This window comes from Heteronotia binoei, chromosome 9, assembly GCF_032191835.1.
Source record: "Heteronotia binoei isolate CCM8104 ecotype False Entrance Well chromosome 9, APGP_CSIRO_Hbin_v1, whole genome shotgun sequence".
Taxonomy (NCBI): domain Eukaryota; kingdom Metazoa; phylum Chordata; class Lepidosauria; order Squamata; family Gekkonidae; genus Heteronotia; species Heteronotia binoei.
In genome coordinates, this window is record NC_083231.1 from 62,779,902 (window position 1) to 62,796,374 (window position 16,473).

General features: G+C 41.8%; 1 protein-coding gene across 7 annotated transcripts in view; it reads left to right on the plus strand.

The window, feature by feature from the left end:
- INPP4B (inositol polyphosphate-4-phosphatase type II B) overlaps positions 1-16,473 on the plus strand; it is a 394,186-nt gene that overhangs the window by 331,506 nt on the left and 46,207 nt on the right. For all 7 annotated transcript variants that reach the window (XM_060246716.1, XM_060246717.1, XM_060246715.1 and 4 more), the window contains one exon: positions 9,314-9,468. In XM_060246716.1, the coding sequence (XP_060102699.1) occupies positions 9,314-9,468 (155 nt within the window). The remainder of the gene's footprint in view (positions 1-9,313; positions 9,469-16,473) is intronic.

The window sequence follows — 16,473 nt, forward strand, 5'->3', positions numbered from 1 at the left end:
AAAGGGGGGGGGTTGTTAAAAAAATAATCTGCCCCAGGTGCCAAATAGGCTAGGTAGGCCACTTAATTCCACACTAGAATTCAGCCAAAATATGTGTCCAACAAAATGACATGTCAAATGAATGTCATCCACAATACTTTTTAGGAGTTTATAAATGTACATTTCCCACCAATTGTGTCTCTGTTACAGAAACAATGCATTTTAGAGACTGATCTTGCCAAGGGTTTTCCTCAAAATGGCCTCTTGATTGACTGCTTAACCTTTATTTTCCTACACTCCTAGATGGATTGACTGGTTTCCTCAACAGAATATTTGCATATTTTATTGACAGCCAATTCATACACCTTTTTCATAGACAAACTTGTTTGAATATACATAAATACACATACTTACCTACACACACATACTCTAAGGAATCAGATAACCCTTGACTTGGTCATGTTTGCCTGTGCAAAGCTACTAACAGTATCTAACAATATTTTATGTAATAACATGTACAAATGATCTCATGGGTTTGGGTAAGGTTTTTGTCTCTGAACGAAGTAACAAGTTAACTTCAGTTTTATTTTTAAGTTAAGATTGGTGGTGGTTTAGGGTTTTTTGCACTATAGTTTAGTGTAACTTTTTATATGCAGTGAATACCTAAATAATTTAAATGATGTTTCCTCTCTGAAGTAGATGTAAAATTCCCTGCTTCCTTCTGTTGCTGTCATTTTATGTCATCTTCTTCCCCACTCACAAACTTGTTTATTCTCTAAAAATTGTCAAGAACTTTATGCCCAAGACTAACTCTGTGACCAGTACAACTGAGGTTCATTTCACACATTCCTATCAATCATTTTTATGTCTTTTCACTTGACTATCTACATTTGACTATTTGCTGCTGAACTGCCTCTGCTGATAAGAAGTTTACTACAGGTGATTAGTATGAAAGCTTCACTGGGGCATTCTTAGCCACTGGGCAATCAGGGTAGCTGCCCTGGGCCCTGCACTGGTGGGGCTATGCTGTAGGACTCCTGACCAGCTGCCATGGTGCTGCCACTGCAGGCCTTTCTGGTATTTCTGGAGTTGCAGTGGGCAGCAGTGGCTGAAATCAGCTGTTGGACAGTGAGGTGCCCTGCTCAGGCTGCTGGGCAGTGTGGTGCCCCCTCAGGCTGCCCTATGCCCCAGTCATTGGGGTGGACTGAGAGGAGAAAGCATCCCTGGAAAGAACCCTGGCCTGTTGATGGCCCCCAGTAGAGGATGGAAAGGAGGAGGAACAGACTCCCGTAGGCCTAGGTCTGCCCACTTGTGGCAGCAGATGCTCATTGCCAGCCACCCACTCACAGTGGCAGCTGCTCACCTCTGTTCACCCATTTATGGGTATTGAGCAGCCAGTTTGGTGCAGCACCTCCCTGCCTGCCTCACATAGGATGACGGCTGTCCCTTGCTTGCAACCAAGCTGTTTCAGGGGTTGGCAGTTATTCTGAGGCGCCATCCAAGACTTTTGATCACCCTTGAGATTTGCCTGTGATGTGTTGTGTGGAATGGCTCATCTTATATGCAAGTTAACATATATTTGGGGGGGGGGGCAGTTATCATGGATGAACAAGCATTTGGGAATTGAGTAACAAATGGCAACTTATTTCCCCAGACATCTTCATGGGGAGCTTTCCACACAAAGAATTGTTTGGATCTCTGCCCGCAGAAGAACATTAGAAGAACCACTGGCCCATCTAGCATAGCATCCTGTTTGCCACAATGGCTTATCAGATGCTCCAGAAGGTATACAAAGCCTCTCCCTGAACACAGAGGTATTTTTTCTGTCATGGCTAATAGCCATTAGTGAAACTATGCTTCATTAATTTGGCTAATCCCTTCTTATAAAAGTCCTTGGGTAAAATCACATGAGAGATTTAGCCACCTAGCCATTTTTCATCTCCAGATTTAATGTGCGTGATCACATGCACACATCTGCCCCCAAGTCCTGCCTGTACTTACCTCATTTTAAGACAGGCTGGAATCGCATTACTTCCTGTTATAAATCTCTAAAATGCATGCAGGGTGCATTTCTCAGCTGTCTGAACAACCAGGACATGCGATGCACCCGCCCCACATGCTCAGGAGCAGTCTGAGTGCTCCTCTTGCATGTGTGCAGCCCATGCCTCTTCTGGCAGCAGGGCAGGGGCTGTGTGATTGCTGTGGTGTGCATCAAAGAACACCAGCTTTTTCAAAGCCAGGATATTGCCACGCCAAATTCCCTTGTGTGTCTAGGCACAGAATAGAATGAGATGATAGAACATGGGGTATAGCATGGACTGCATTATTTCAAACTACAGGTGAGGGATTACTTTTTCCAAGTTTCCCTAAACTCATAGTTTCTTGTCATTATAAAAATAGCACACCATAAAAAAGCTAGATTAAAATATTATACTTTAATGTGCTAATTTTTAATTTGCAGAGAGCTTTTAAATGGGAGAAGATTAAAATGTGATTTCCTGCTGAAGTGATACAGTGACTTCATTGTTTTGCCCTCCATGTTAAGCGGCTTTCAATATATGCTCAAGTTAATTATGCATTGTGCAATGAAGAATTATCTTCTGTCTTTCCTGAATCTCCTGCGCCAAGTTCTAATATTTAGGGAGAGGAAGAAAAAAACCTGTTTTATCAACACCATACTTAATTTTATGTCATTATCATCTCTGCCTCCCAATCATAAAAAATTGAGGTTTTCCTCTTTAAACTATAGAGCTTCAGAGCATTTAGCCTTTCCTTGCAGTGAAGGTACTCTAACCTCTAGATCATTTGGGTTGCCCTTTGCTGTACCATGATATGCTTACTGAGCACTCCATGACCTGCAAGCCTCTACATTTCTACAAAGCAGATTCTGGTGTATAATTTTGTGTACAGTACACACAAAGGAAATAGGACTGCTAGAATACAAACCTTATGGTCAGGGGTCATTTTGTAGAAAAATAGGTGGTTGAGCTCATTAGCATAACTCATTAGCATATGCTGCCCCCGCAAGCCAGCAGCAACCCAATGCTAGAAATGAGAGCCCTGGGCGAGTGAGGCCTGCTAGGACTGACTAGAGATCCAGCCAGCCCAAGAAGGCCTTGCTTGCCTGGTGCTCTCCTGGGCCACCCCCACCCCGAGTCAAAAGGCCAGCAAGCCATCTGCCACTCAAAATCAAATAAGAAATGGAGAAAGGGTGGTGTGGGCTTCTCTAGGGGTTAACGAGGGATGCTAGGGGTGTGGCAAAGCCTCTGGTGACTGGCTGCCTGGTCCCCTAATCCAGGGATTGTAATGCAGCTGCACCTACTATTCAGTGGACAAGGTGGGGAGGAAGAGGGGGAACCCTCAGAAAGGTTCAGGAGCTGTGCTCCTGTGAGCTCCTGTTGAATCTGAGGCCTGTTTATGGCCATGATCAGGTCACAAACAAATCAGGAGGGGGGGAGAAATAATTCCAACTCACTACCCAACTTTTCATCTTCCCTACTCTCAGCTGCTGAGAATAGGGGCAGCATGCACATGTCCCACATGCCCCTGGGTAGCATGGCACCACCTGCCCAATAGGGAATCTTACTAGCAGAGCCTGGCAGGAACAATTCTGTTCCTTGACACAACAGATGCACTTGACACAAAACTAGTTTCTACTTATCTGCTGTGGGTACACGAAGTGATCAAAGGCAGTCACAGCCTGGGACAAAGAGACTTTATGCAGATAAGGGAGAGAGAGGATGTAACCAGGAGGCTTAGAGTATTCCAGGATAACTTGGGAGGGGGGGAGAGACAGCATACATACAAAGATGGAATTGCAGGACATTTCCAAAATAAATGATTCTGCACAGTCTTAACTATTTTATTCATTTATTTATTCTACTTACATCCCGCTCCTTTCCCTACCAAACAGGGCTCAGGGTGGCTTCCAACAGCTAAATATAATAGAAAATCAACATTTTACAGTTTTTAGAAACAAAATATTAGTTAAAAATGTTACAGTCAATTTATCAGGGCTCTTTTTCTAGCAGGAGCTCCTCTGCATATTAGGCCACACCCCCTGATGTAGCCAATCCTCCTGGAGTTTACAGTAGGCCCTGTACTAAGAGCCCTCTAAGCTCTTGGAGGATTGGCTACAGCGGGGGGGGGGGGCATGGCCTAATATGCATAGTAGCTCCTGCTAGGAAGAGAACTTTGCAATTTACTATATCAGATGGTGCCCCAACAATCCATCACAAGTGGGCAACTGAGAAGTCAGTCAACACAGGAAATTCATGGCCCACAGTGAATGAAAAAAACAAGCCCTAAAAAAAGAGCAAGGAAGGAGGAAAAGGAAGGGGAAAAAGAGAATTTGGTTAGAAAAGGAACGTGCTAAAGAGAGGAAGTGATTCACAAAAGCTTCTACCCTGAAAAAATTTGTTCTGATACTATAGATTGACACAGCTGCCCACTAGGGATGTGCAGGGATGAATCTTTTTTTCCCCCCTGATTCAGGTCTGTTGGACCCAAAAAATATTGGTATTTCCTGATATTCTTGAATCCATTTGCCATGGGTATTTCTCAAGGCTTTTTAAAATATATTCCCAGGTGTACCTTTACAACTCAAGTGAAAGGTTTTCTGTGTTAAAAACATCCAATGGGAAAATTGAAACTCATACTTGATTAGAATCTTCCCTATTACATGCTCCCTGAATAAGTTCTTCGCTCATTTTGTTTTCCTTGTATTAGTTAGCTGAGTTGGGGTTGCCAGGAATTTGGCTACAGTGGCACCTGCAATAACCCTCAGATTTTAATAGATTTGTTTTCTCTTTTGTCTAGTACAAGAACGCTCTTCCTCTTACTTGTCTGTTAAAGAGCTAGACATATAAATACATGAAAAACAGGGAAGTGTTTGGGTGTATCAGGATATATCCATCCACCATATGTAGAGAACCTGTTCAGAAACTGCACTGCATGTGCACTGCATGTGCACTGAATGTTCTCAGTTGACTCCACAGCCAGTGTGCCTAGTGGCAAAAGTTTAGATTGCCAAAACCTTGGTAGCAACAGAGTGCACTGAAAGTCTGCATTTTCAAACAACATAGGTCCACTGGTTTTCTGCCACTCATTGAGCAATTGGAATGATGGTCTGAACCAACCCTTAAGATACAACAGTGGGGTTGCTCTTGCTGAGGTACGACCATCTTTCAAGCCTTTTTATCCCCCTTTTAAAGAGTAAAATGCAAAGTACATTTCACAGTGCTTTTCTCTTGTGTGTATTGCATCCTCCTTATCCTCCTTCTGTTCTATTGCCAAAACCTTTGTTCTTCAATATCTGTTCTAATTCGGGTCTCTTTGAAGTTTTTTGTTTAACTTAAGAAAGCTTAATCAGGAATCCTTTAATTATTCTGATTTGAACTTAATTTCAAAATAAAAGCACAAACTTCAAAGGATACTGAATATAAGTGATTGTTAATGCACAGGGTTAATGTGCATGTATTTAAAATATACCAGTTTAAAAATACAGCTTAATCCCTATTGTTTTGTAGTGACATCTCATATAACATGAATTAGAATATAAAAATTAAAATGGTAGGGAGGGACAGTGCTTAATAGTCCTTGGCTGCTGCCATTCTCCGGATTCACTTGATTGCATGGGTTTTGTTTCTGATACTCAAAATGGCCTTCTCTTAAATTTGCACCAATTTATAACATTATCATTATAAATTATACTAATAGCTAGAATGGGATATCATTATACTTAAACACCTCTTTATATTCTTTAAGTTTATGGGTTAGATTCCTTCCACTTTGTGTGCTGTAGAGAGCTATCTGAAGTAGATTTACTCAGAAGTAAGTCTTATTTTATTCAGTGGTACTTATTCTCAGGGAAAGTATCCTTAGGATTGCAGTTGTAGCCCGCAACCAATACAACTGCTACTAGATTTTTAACAGTAAGGATGTCAAGGGTGCCTATTCATTTCCATTACAGGTGGATTTAAATGAAATTTACTTTTATTTGGAAGTTGGACTTTTAAAACATGCATAAAGTTGTAATCAAGTCAGTCAAGTTTATTATTATGATCCAAAATCAGAAATTTAAAAAGCCTATCCAACAACAACAATAATAATACATTAATATATGACAAATATATTGATAGTTTTAGTTTATTCAATTTATATCCTGTCCTCCCTGCTAAAGCAGTCTTATATCTGTATAGACCTGAGGATATATTTTATATATATTTAAGTTTTCTTAAAAGAGATTGCAGTCTTCTGCCTGATTGAGCTAGTCAGTGCACAAATTCTTGCTACCTTGGCAGTAATTTTATTGCAGCAATCAGCTAAAAAAGAGAGTAGAATAAAACTGACTGGGTCTGCCTGAGAAGGCAGAAGTAATTAGTTTCATGGAGTTGGAAGGGTCATTTAGGCCAACCCCCACACAATGCAGGAAATTCACGAATACCTCCTCCCATACCCCTGCTCCATGTCCAGAAGATGGCAACCACCTCCCCCCAAAAAATCTCCAGGATCCCTGGCCAAACTGGCCTGAAAAAACTGCTTCCTGACTCCAAAGTGGCGATTAGCATTTCCCTGGGTGTGTAAGAAAGGGCCCATGAGTACTAAGCACTGATGCAACTGTTCCTGTCCTCCCTCTGCTATCAGATGGCCATCTAGACACTATTTATAAACCATCAAAGAAGGAGAGCCCACTACCTGCTGAGGAAGCCTGTTGAGCCGAGGAACTACTCTGTCGAGAAGTTATTCCTGATGTTTAGCTGAAAACTCTTTTGATTTAATTTCAACCTTCCTGGTTTGGTCCAACCTTATCAAGGAACAGAAAACAACTCCACACCATCCTCTGTATGACAGTACTTGAAGATGGTGATCATATCACCTCTCATTCATCTCCTCTCCAGGCTAAACATCAATCTTTCCTCACAGGACTCGGTCTCAAAACCCCTCACCATCTTTGTTGCCCACTTCTGGACATGTTCTTTTTTTATTCTCTTTTTTAAAATTAAACTTTAAATTAAATTTAAAAAATTAAATTAAAAAAAACAGTCATATATTCACAAAATCTTAACCCTTTCAATTCCCCCTCCCCGCCAGACAAAAACTTATAATACATCTATACAATTATCCTAGGATCAGATTCAGATTCAGACAGGCAAAGTTCAAGAAGTAGATACAATACATTCAACATAAAAAGCTGCAAAATAAACTCCCTACATAGATAATACATACTGACATGTTCAAAAGAGGCTCAGCTTATAGAATGCATGGAATGCACAGGGTGAACTCTGGACATATTCCAGCTTGTCTATAACCTTCTTAAATTGTGGTGGCCAGCACTGAACACAATACTCTAGGTGCGGTATAACCAGAGCAGAATAAAGCAATAGCATCACTTTGCATGATCTGGACACTATATTTCTGTTGATACAGCCCAAAACTGAATTTGCCTTTTTAGGTACGGCATCACACTGATGATTCATTTCAGGCCCATACCTGCAGAGGGGGGCATGGGGGGAGCAGGCAGCTCTATTAACCCCCCTTTCCTCTGTAGGGCCTCTCAATCAGAAGGTCTCCAGGACCCGAAGAAAGGGAAGGAAGGGGGAAGACAGAGAGAGCAACAAGAGCGAGAGAGCAGAAGAGAGCAAGGGAAAGAGTGAGAGAGTGACAGCAAGGGGGAGAGAGAGAGTGGTAAAGAGAGAGAGAGAGAGCCCTGCTCTGCCCTGCCCAGGGGCACATGAACTTCTGGGGGGATTCTGAACCCGGAGCAGCCAGCTCCCTTCCCATCTGGGCTGCTTTGAAGAGACGTTTCCAAAATCAGCACCCCAGAGCAGAAGAAGAGCCTGGGCTGCGTGCACCCAATGCAGGAGCTCCACCCTCCTCTCCTCCTGATGAACGAGCCCAGTCAGACGGGCATGGGGCGGGGAGGGCACATCATATCCCAGTGAAAGAGGCAGACTTGCTGAGTGGCTTCCGCCGCATAAAACTCTTCTGTGCCACCCCCATTTTTGCTACACCGCCAAAAGGACCATGCTCCCTCCCTGAACTCATCCAGGGAACTGAAGGCAGCGAGCAAGAGAGAAAGCAAGGGAAAGAGTGAGAGAGAGTGACAGCAGGAAAGAGAGTGGGAGAGACAGCTGGGGAAGCCAAGGAAGGCGGGGGGGGGGGGAGTTGAGCCTGAGTGGTGCCCAACAGCATCCCACCCCACTCCCGCAGTCAGACTCTGTGGCAGGGGCTTTCTTGTGAGTAGTAGGGGAAAATGACCCTCGCCTGAGGTTGAGGGGAGGCCAAAAGCAGAACCAGGAAGAAGCAGCCAGACCCCACAGGGCCCACCACCACCAAATTTTTTATCCCCTGGGCCCCTCCACCCAAAATTTTCTGGCTACAGGCCTGACTCATGTTCAGTGTATGGTCCGCTAAGACCCTAGATCCTTTTCACAAAAACTACTACCATTTCTTTTCACACTAACTACTACCAAGACAAGACTCCCCCTTCCTATAATTATGCATTGGATTTTTCCTACCTAAATGCATAACTTTACATTTATCCCTGTTAAAATTCATTTTATTTGTTTTAGCCCAGTTTTCCAGCCTGTCATGATCATCCTGTATCCTGATTCTGTCTTCTACCATATTTGCTCCTCCCAATTTAGTGTCATCTGCAAATTTAATAAGCATTCCCTCTATTCTTTCATTGAAATAATTTATAAAGATGTTGAACAAAGCACTTGGGAGGGTTTCAACATCCAATTTTCTCTCCTTTTTTAGATTTCAGAATTTTTCTGCAAACTTGGAGCATTTTTCAGCTTTGTAGGAAGATTTATCTAGTCTGTTCAAAGGTCCAGTCTGCAGATTTAAGTATCCTCACATCTGACCGACTTTGCTATTAGAATGTATATGTTGTGTAAAGTGCTGTCAAGTCTCAGCCAACTGATGGTGACCCCACAGGGTTTCGAGACAAGGGATGAACAGAGGTGGTTTGCCATTGACTGCTTCTATCTAGCTACCTCGGTCATCTAAATACTAACCAGGGCCATGCCTACTTTTTTTTTTTAAGGTTAAATAAACAGACTTTATTGAATGTTTATCAATACAGTGATGACATATCCATTTTACAAAGATCTGATTAAATCGGGCTGGCCTAAAATAACTTCAGTTCTCGTAACAAATGTCTGTTTCCACTCCTTAAATGCATTATATGGCTGGGATACAATAATAGCATTCTATCAATAGAAGCAAAAAAGAGAATGTAAAGATATTGAAGCAAGTATAAAATATTTCCCAAATATTCCCTTGGAATCTGGATGGCATAAAGTTGCTTGATTTTTCTCTGTTATAGATTTGCCGCAAGCTCAATGGAATCCGGTTTACCTGTTGTAAAAGTGCCAAAGACAGGACATCAATGTCAGTGACACTGGAACAATGTTCAATTTTAAGAGATGAACATCAGTTGCACAAAGACTTTTTTATTCGTGCACTGGACTGTATGAGGAGGTAAGTCCTTAATGTCTTCTTGTCATTCCCATATTTCAAATCTCTGTGTGGCTTTACAGTCGATTTGGATACAAGTAAAAAAATGTAGTAAATACAAGTAAAAATGTAGTTTGGATACAAGTAAAAAATACGCAGATTGTTCTTAGACTGTTCCAAGTCCAGATTCCTCCAAACATATAATTCTCATACGAACACCCTGTAGTTTGTATGATTAAGTATTACTTAATCAAAAATAGTAATTAGTTCCACTTAGTGCCTTCTGTTAGTTCCTTTAATCAAAGATAAATAAAACATAGCAAACAAAGTTGAGACAGATGTTAACTGTCATTTTTTTAAAAAATTAAGTCCCCCACTGTTTGGTTTTTTGTAAATAAAAATTACTTTACATTTTTAGTGTTATACAGAGATTAAGATGGAATTAATCAAGTACAAGTAGGAACCTGTGAGAAACATATGAAAATTTCCCCACTGGTCACTGCTTAGTCCTCTGGCTTCTGACACCTTGTTACTTTTCCATACCCTTTCCTCTCACTGCCTACCAACCCCCACTCTCAGCACACTGCTCACCCCCACCCTCAATGCTCTCTCTATTTAACCCCTACCTTTGGCATGCTACTCAATGAACATTAACCAAGGCTTTCTCTCCCCCTCCAAGGGTGCAAGGGAACCCAGTGTAGCTGAGGGAATCCTCCTTACACCCCCTGCAGTGCTGATTCCTGCATCTGGCCGGTTAGAAGCCAGCAGGAAATTTTAAATGGGCTGCAGAGCCAGCAGTTGTGGAGGGGTGTGTTGGGCTAGGAGACTTTTTCTCACCTCCACCTCTGCAGCTGTCTCTGAGGCTGCTGCATCTCCCAGCCTCTCCAACCCTAACATTGCCCTGGCATGGCTCTTGGTCTCCACCATTGGGTGGCCACAACCCCCCCCCCTCCCAGTCACCACAGCTGTTGCTGGAACTACTGCAACTTCCTGCCAACCCCCAACATCACTTCCTCAGCTCCCCCCAACTGCTGTAGTCATTGCCAGAGCAGCCACGGCTCACCCCCACACACACACACACTGCCACTAACCCCAGTGAGCCTGCCGTGTATCCTGGCCTCTGCTGCCATGCCGCCCCAATGCTCCTCCACCCCAGCCCCATCTTCACCGATTTATGCATGGAAGAGGATGTACGTGCACTGTCTGCACATGTTCAGACAATGTTTTTGCTGGAAGTGATTTAAACCCCCCACCATGTATGTTTAAAACATTATTAGATTTTTCTGCAAGCCTAGGGAATCTCCCACAGTTGCAGAAGTATCTGTTTTTAGTCAGTGTGACCCCGATTTGCAGTTTTATATACCACAGATGGGGCCATGCTCTCATTATTAGATATATAGATATGTAATTAAGAGATGTAGTAGTGATGTTTTGAGTATCAGCATTAAAGCTGAATGAAAACAATCTTGCCCTCTGCAGTTTACATTTTATGTTCAAAGGAAGTGGCATTATATAAGCCATTAATTTACATAAAGTGTTAAAAGTCCCTATCTTAAATATTTCTGCGCTTGCTAGCTAATAACTTATGTAATTAAATTCACCACACTGCCATCAGTTTGAAAGTAGTGCTCAAATTATGCCACTTAGACATCTCTACCATTTGTGACAGCCCGTAGCTACTTTTTTAGAAGCCTTTGCAAGAAGGTAAGATTTAGCCTCTCTGACTCTATTTAAAGGTGAGTTCTCAGGGGCTGGGATTTGTGAATTTCATTAATGGCACCCTTAATTTCTCATTCATAGTTCAAGCACTATCTCAAAAGATGAGTAATTGTATGTTCTTCACTCTGGTGAAACAGGATCATTTAATAGTCTTCCACTATAACTATTAAAGCAAGGAAGAAAGTCCTTAAATTTTGGGCATAGTGTTTGATGAGTATTTATTCTGGATATCTTTCACACCATTTAATCAACATAGAAGAGAGAGCAGAGGTCCATCAGTGGTTATTAGCCACAGTGTGTGTGTATGTATAAATTTTTTTGCCACTGTGTGACACAGAGTGTTGGACTGGATGGGCCATTGGCCTGATCCAACATGGCTTCTCTTATGTTCTAGCTTAACTATTTAGTATCTAGCAATTCACCATGTGCCCTTCACCATGAGCATAAATTTTGTTTGTTTGAAAGATGCTAATGGTACAGAACAGTACGAAAATCCAGATGTTTAGCTTGTTTGGAAATTGCTTGTGTATTATGTTGTATTAATGTTACATGCATTTCATACGTATCATTATTGCTCATAAATTCTATTTCCACTGCAGCTTTTCAGCCATAGTGGGTGATGCATGCGCTGGCTTTCAACCTAAACATGCTTTTACTAATGTGCCATTTGTTTTTGTATATTTAATCACAGTTCCTATTGAGGACCCACCTTCTCAAATGTTCAGTGCATTTGCAATGTAGCTCAGCTTGGTTCTTAAATAAAAAACATTTTAGCCTAAAAATGTAAATGTAGATAGCAGAATACCCATTTTCTAACAGAAACATTAGAAACCAATGTAGTAAAAACAACAAACAACTATATCACTCCAATTCTGAATAACAAGCCTTTCCCCACCAATTGTACCTGAGCACCATGGCCATCTCTGGAGGCCTTGCTTTTGGTGCTCCCCCCCCCCACACACACACCCCTTCTGAGATTAAGTGGGTGACAACCTGGGAGTGAATCTTGTTGGAAATGGTGCCAAACTCTGGAACCTTCTCCTCATGGAGTTTCATTTGTCTCCTTCTTTTGCCATCTTCTTTCAGCAGGTGAAGACTTTTTTCCCATTTGGCATTCCCTCAGTGATGCCTCCTAACTGTCCAATGTTTTTAAATTGTGTGTGTATAATATATATATATATATATATATATATATATATATATATATATATATATATATATATATATATATATATATAATATTAGCTCTGGTTTTAATCATTTTAATGATTTTGGAGGCAGAGTTTTCATAGTTTTAATGGGTTTAAAATGTGTCATTTAGTAGTTTTAAAATGTGATTTCATTGTTTATATTTTAATTTGTTAGTTACCTTGATAACTTTTGAGAGCAAAAGGGCAGGGAATTCTGTACCCTGTCAGCCATGAAGTTCACTGACTCTTGGGCCAGCCACACACTTCATATCTTACGGGGTTGTTTTGAGGTTAAAATGGATTAGAAAAGACCCATCAATGCTGCCCTGAGCTTCTTGGAGGAAGAGCTGGATAAAAATGCAATAAATAGATTCATTTTCTTTGCACTATATATAATTCTACAGATCATTATCCCTTCCTATATTTGCCCTAATTGTCCTTCCTCCCCCTCCCCTCTAAGCTACAGGGCCTAAAGCATTTCTTTGGAAGAATTATTTTAGCTACCCCTTTCTGTGTATTATTATTGTCAATATTAACTATATTTAATGAAGTAGCCAACATAGAAAGGAAAGTGGAAATTGATTAGAGAGAGGGAGAAGTCTTGCAGCTTGTAGTCTATGCTGTGAATGTTCATTCTTTGTTATTGTTGTTGTTGAGCAGGCTGAAAGTTGTGAAGAACTCATGTGAGTGCACATTCCTGTTTTTTCCCATTATTTCTTTCTCTGCCAGCTCTTTGGCACCATTTTTTGGGGGTGGGGGGCTCCTTCCTTAGGATAGTCATAGGGCAGATCACACTGATTAAGCATCAGGAACTGTCTGTGGTGACATCAAAACATTGTGTAACCAATCAGCTTTTGCCTGCATGACAAAACTACTGAAGAAAAACTAAGCCAGTTGCCATTAAGATCAGTAACTTCTGCATCTAAATGAGCTGATAGTTTTGTTGTCACCACTAAACATCACCAAAGATGGAGGGAAACATGACCCCCTTTCAGCCCAGCTTTACTCATAGTCATGGTTCAGAGTTTGGCAGTATGCCCGGGACAAAAATGATTGTGAAGTGCTTCTTCATACACAAGGGTAAGTGAAAAATGCTAGCAGCATAACAGAACTCCCTGTCCCAGTGGAAGCTCCAGTACAGTAAAAGTGAGTTAAGAAAATTTGGCTCAAACAGGAGTTAGTTAGCTGCAGTTATCTCCATCTACCCAAAGTGGCCTTTGCATTTTTAGCAAAAGCATACTATATTCAAGACACTCCTTAGAGATTTTGTAACTGCTTTTGAGTCTAGTCCAAGATTAATGGAGTGGTTACAGGATGTGACATTTGTGAATTTATTCTTCTGTGCATTTACTGTTGTGAAGTGTTATTGATAAAGCTATTCAGTGTATTTCTGAGCTCCACAAACTTCAGACATAAAAGTCTCTTTTTATTTGAGGCTGTAGAGTTATCTTGTACAGAAGACACTGGGGCTTCAGTGCTTTATTTTTGCAGCTTGAATTGTGGTCAAGTGACCACAGTGCCATGAGAAGAATGTCAAAACTCTTTGACCACTAAAAATGGACAGAAAGAGTCCTCCACACTTTTGAAAACAAAACCCTACGACACTCAACAGATCTTGACACTCCAAATGTTACAAATGGTGTGATTATTATTTCCCATCACTTAGCAGTAAAAGATAACTGTGTTAATGATTTAATTATCAATCTATATTCAAGTGGCAGTACAATACCCACCCATACTGGCTCCCACTTTTTTTCTTTTTAAATAGTGATGTGTCATCGGCCCATCCAAACTCTAACATGTGAAAGGCCATTATTACCTGGACAACATTAGCAACATTAGACCTTACAAAGACATACAGCAAACATTCTGTTTTCAGTACCCTGGTAGCAACACTGGGTTGTCTGTGGACACTTTGGAATTCTCAGTTATGATCAGGCCTCAGATTCAGCAGGAGCTCACAGAAGCGCAGCTCCTGAACCTTTCTAACAGTTCCCCCTCTTCCTCCCCACCTACCTTGTTCATTGAATAGTAGGTGCAGCTGCATAACAATCCCTGGATTAGGAGATCAGGCAACCAGCCAGCCACCAGGGGCTTTGCCAGGCCCCAGCAGCCCTCATTAACTCCTGGAGAAGCCTGCACTGCCCTTTCTCCACTTCTTATGTGATTTTGGGCAGCGGGTGGCTTGCTGGCCTTTTGAGGGGCAGGGGCAGGAGAGCTCCAAGCGAGCAAGGCCTGCTTGGGCTGGCTGGATCCAAGCAGGCCTTGCTTGCCCAGTGCTCTCCTTTCTTGCATTGGGTTGCTTTTGGCTGGGGGGGATATGCTAATGAGCTCTGCCACCTGTTTTTCTACAAAACAACCCCTGGTTATGATGTTTCTCTTTGAAAATGTGTGAGCAGTGTGAATCACACCTTATTAGATGTATTCTAACTTGTTTCTTTCTGCAAGGAAAAATAATTGTGGTAACCTTTTCCAAAGGCTTAGGAAGATCTCTAGAATCAATAATGTTAGAATCAGAGTTGGAGGACAAGGAACAAAGGGGTGGTCTTGGATGCTGCTCTGAAATGAGAACTTGAATTACTTCAAATTACCTAGCGGGATATGGCAGCAGTAACAGGTCAAGAAAGTTAAGTCCCTCATGCTTTGGCGAGATACCAAAATAGGAGGGGGCATATAAACCTTACATTTTTGTTTGTTGTCCATTAATTGTAAATAGTTGTGTTATTTTCAGAATTGCTGGCTTGTCACTAAATTGAGTGAGGGCAGCAGAATGACATTGGGTGGCGGCAGCAGCACTGAGAATGAATATGGGAAATGTTTCTGACTACTCTCTCTGGTCAAAGCAGAATTTTTTTGGGTTTTGATCTTAAACTGAGGGATTTCACTTTATTTTGTAAAGCTGAATCAATGTATATTGCTGCAGTCCATTAAAATGGGTAGATAGTTTATTAACAGTTTTATTAGGACATTAAATTAATTGGAAACTTGCAGTAGCATGGACAACAAAATGAAAACAAGTGGAGTGTAATTGCATTAACAAGCCAAGTCTAAGAATAAAATAGGTGACATGAATAAAACAAATTCATAAGACATGCTTTTTGTTTGCGTGTTTTGTCATCTATGCCTTGGTGTAATATGTAGAGAGAAGAGAAAGGAGAGCATAGAGAGAAATAGTGGAAACTTCAGCTGCACTTAGAAAGTAGTTATAGGAAACCCAGCATACTGCTAAGCTGAACGAATTCAGATCTTAATTTTCTAGTCTTTTTGTCTGTTGCCAGTTAAACATTTCTTTGGTTGGTGTTTTAAGAAAGAGAGGAGTCACTTTACCAGAACTGGACAAAAAAATTTCCAAATTGGAGAGGATAGATGCATGATCAATGCAGACCTAGAGTTTTGACCCTAGGGTTGCCAAGTCCAATTCAAGAAATATCTGGGGACTTTGGGGGAGGAGCCAGGAGACTTTGGGGGTGGAGCCAGGAGACATTGGGGCGGAGCCAAGAACAAGGGTGTGACAAGCATAATTGAACTCCAAGAGAGTTCTGGCCATCACATTTAAAGGGACAGCACACTTTTTAAAATGTCTTCCTTCTATAGGAAATAACAAAGAATAGGGGCACCTTCTTTTGGGGCTCATAGAATTGGACCCCCTGGTCCAATCGTTTTGAAACTTGGAGGGTACTTTGGGGAGAGGCACTAGATACTATATTGAAAATTTGGTGCCTCTACCTCAAAAAACAGCTCCCCCAGAGCCCCCAAAACCTCCAGATTAATTCCCCATTATACCCTATGAGAATTGATCTCCACATAGGGAATAATGAAGACGTTTCCCTCTCCTCCTCCCTCCCCCCCCCCTTTCTGGCAACTGAAGCGAGGGACTGGCCTTTCTACTCACGAGTTGCTGCCAGCTTCTTTACAGCAGCAGTCACACCATCCCAAAGTGGAGCCTTGCAATCAAGCCTCCGGAGGTGCAAAGGCACATGGTCCTTTGCAGGCGGGGCTTCTCTCCTCCCCCCCCCCCCCCAGCCAGCTGACTGGGCGCGGGAAGCAGCTTGCGAAAAGGAAGAACGGCTGCTGCAACGGGGCTGGGTGGGAAGGGAAGGGAGGAGGAGAAGCATCGGGC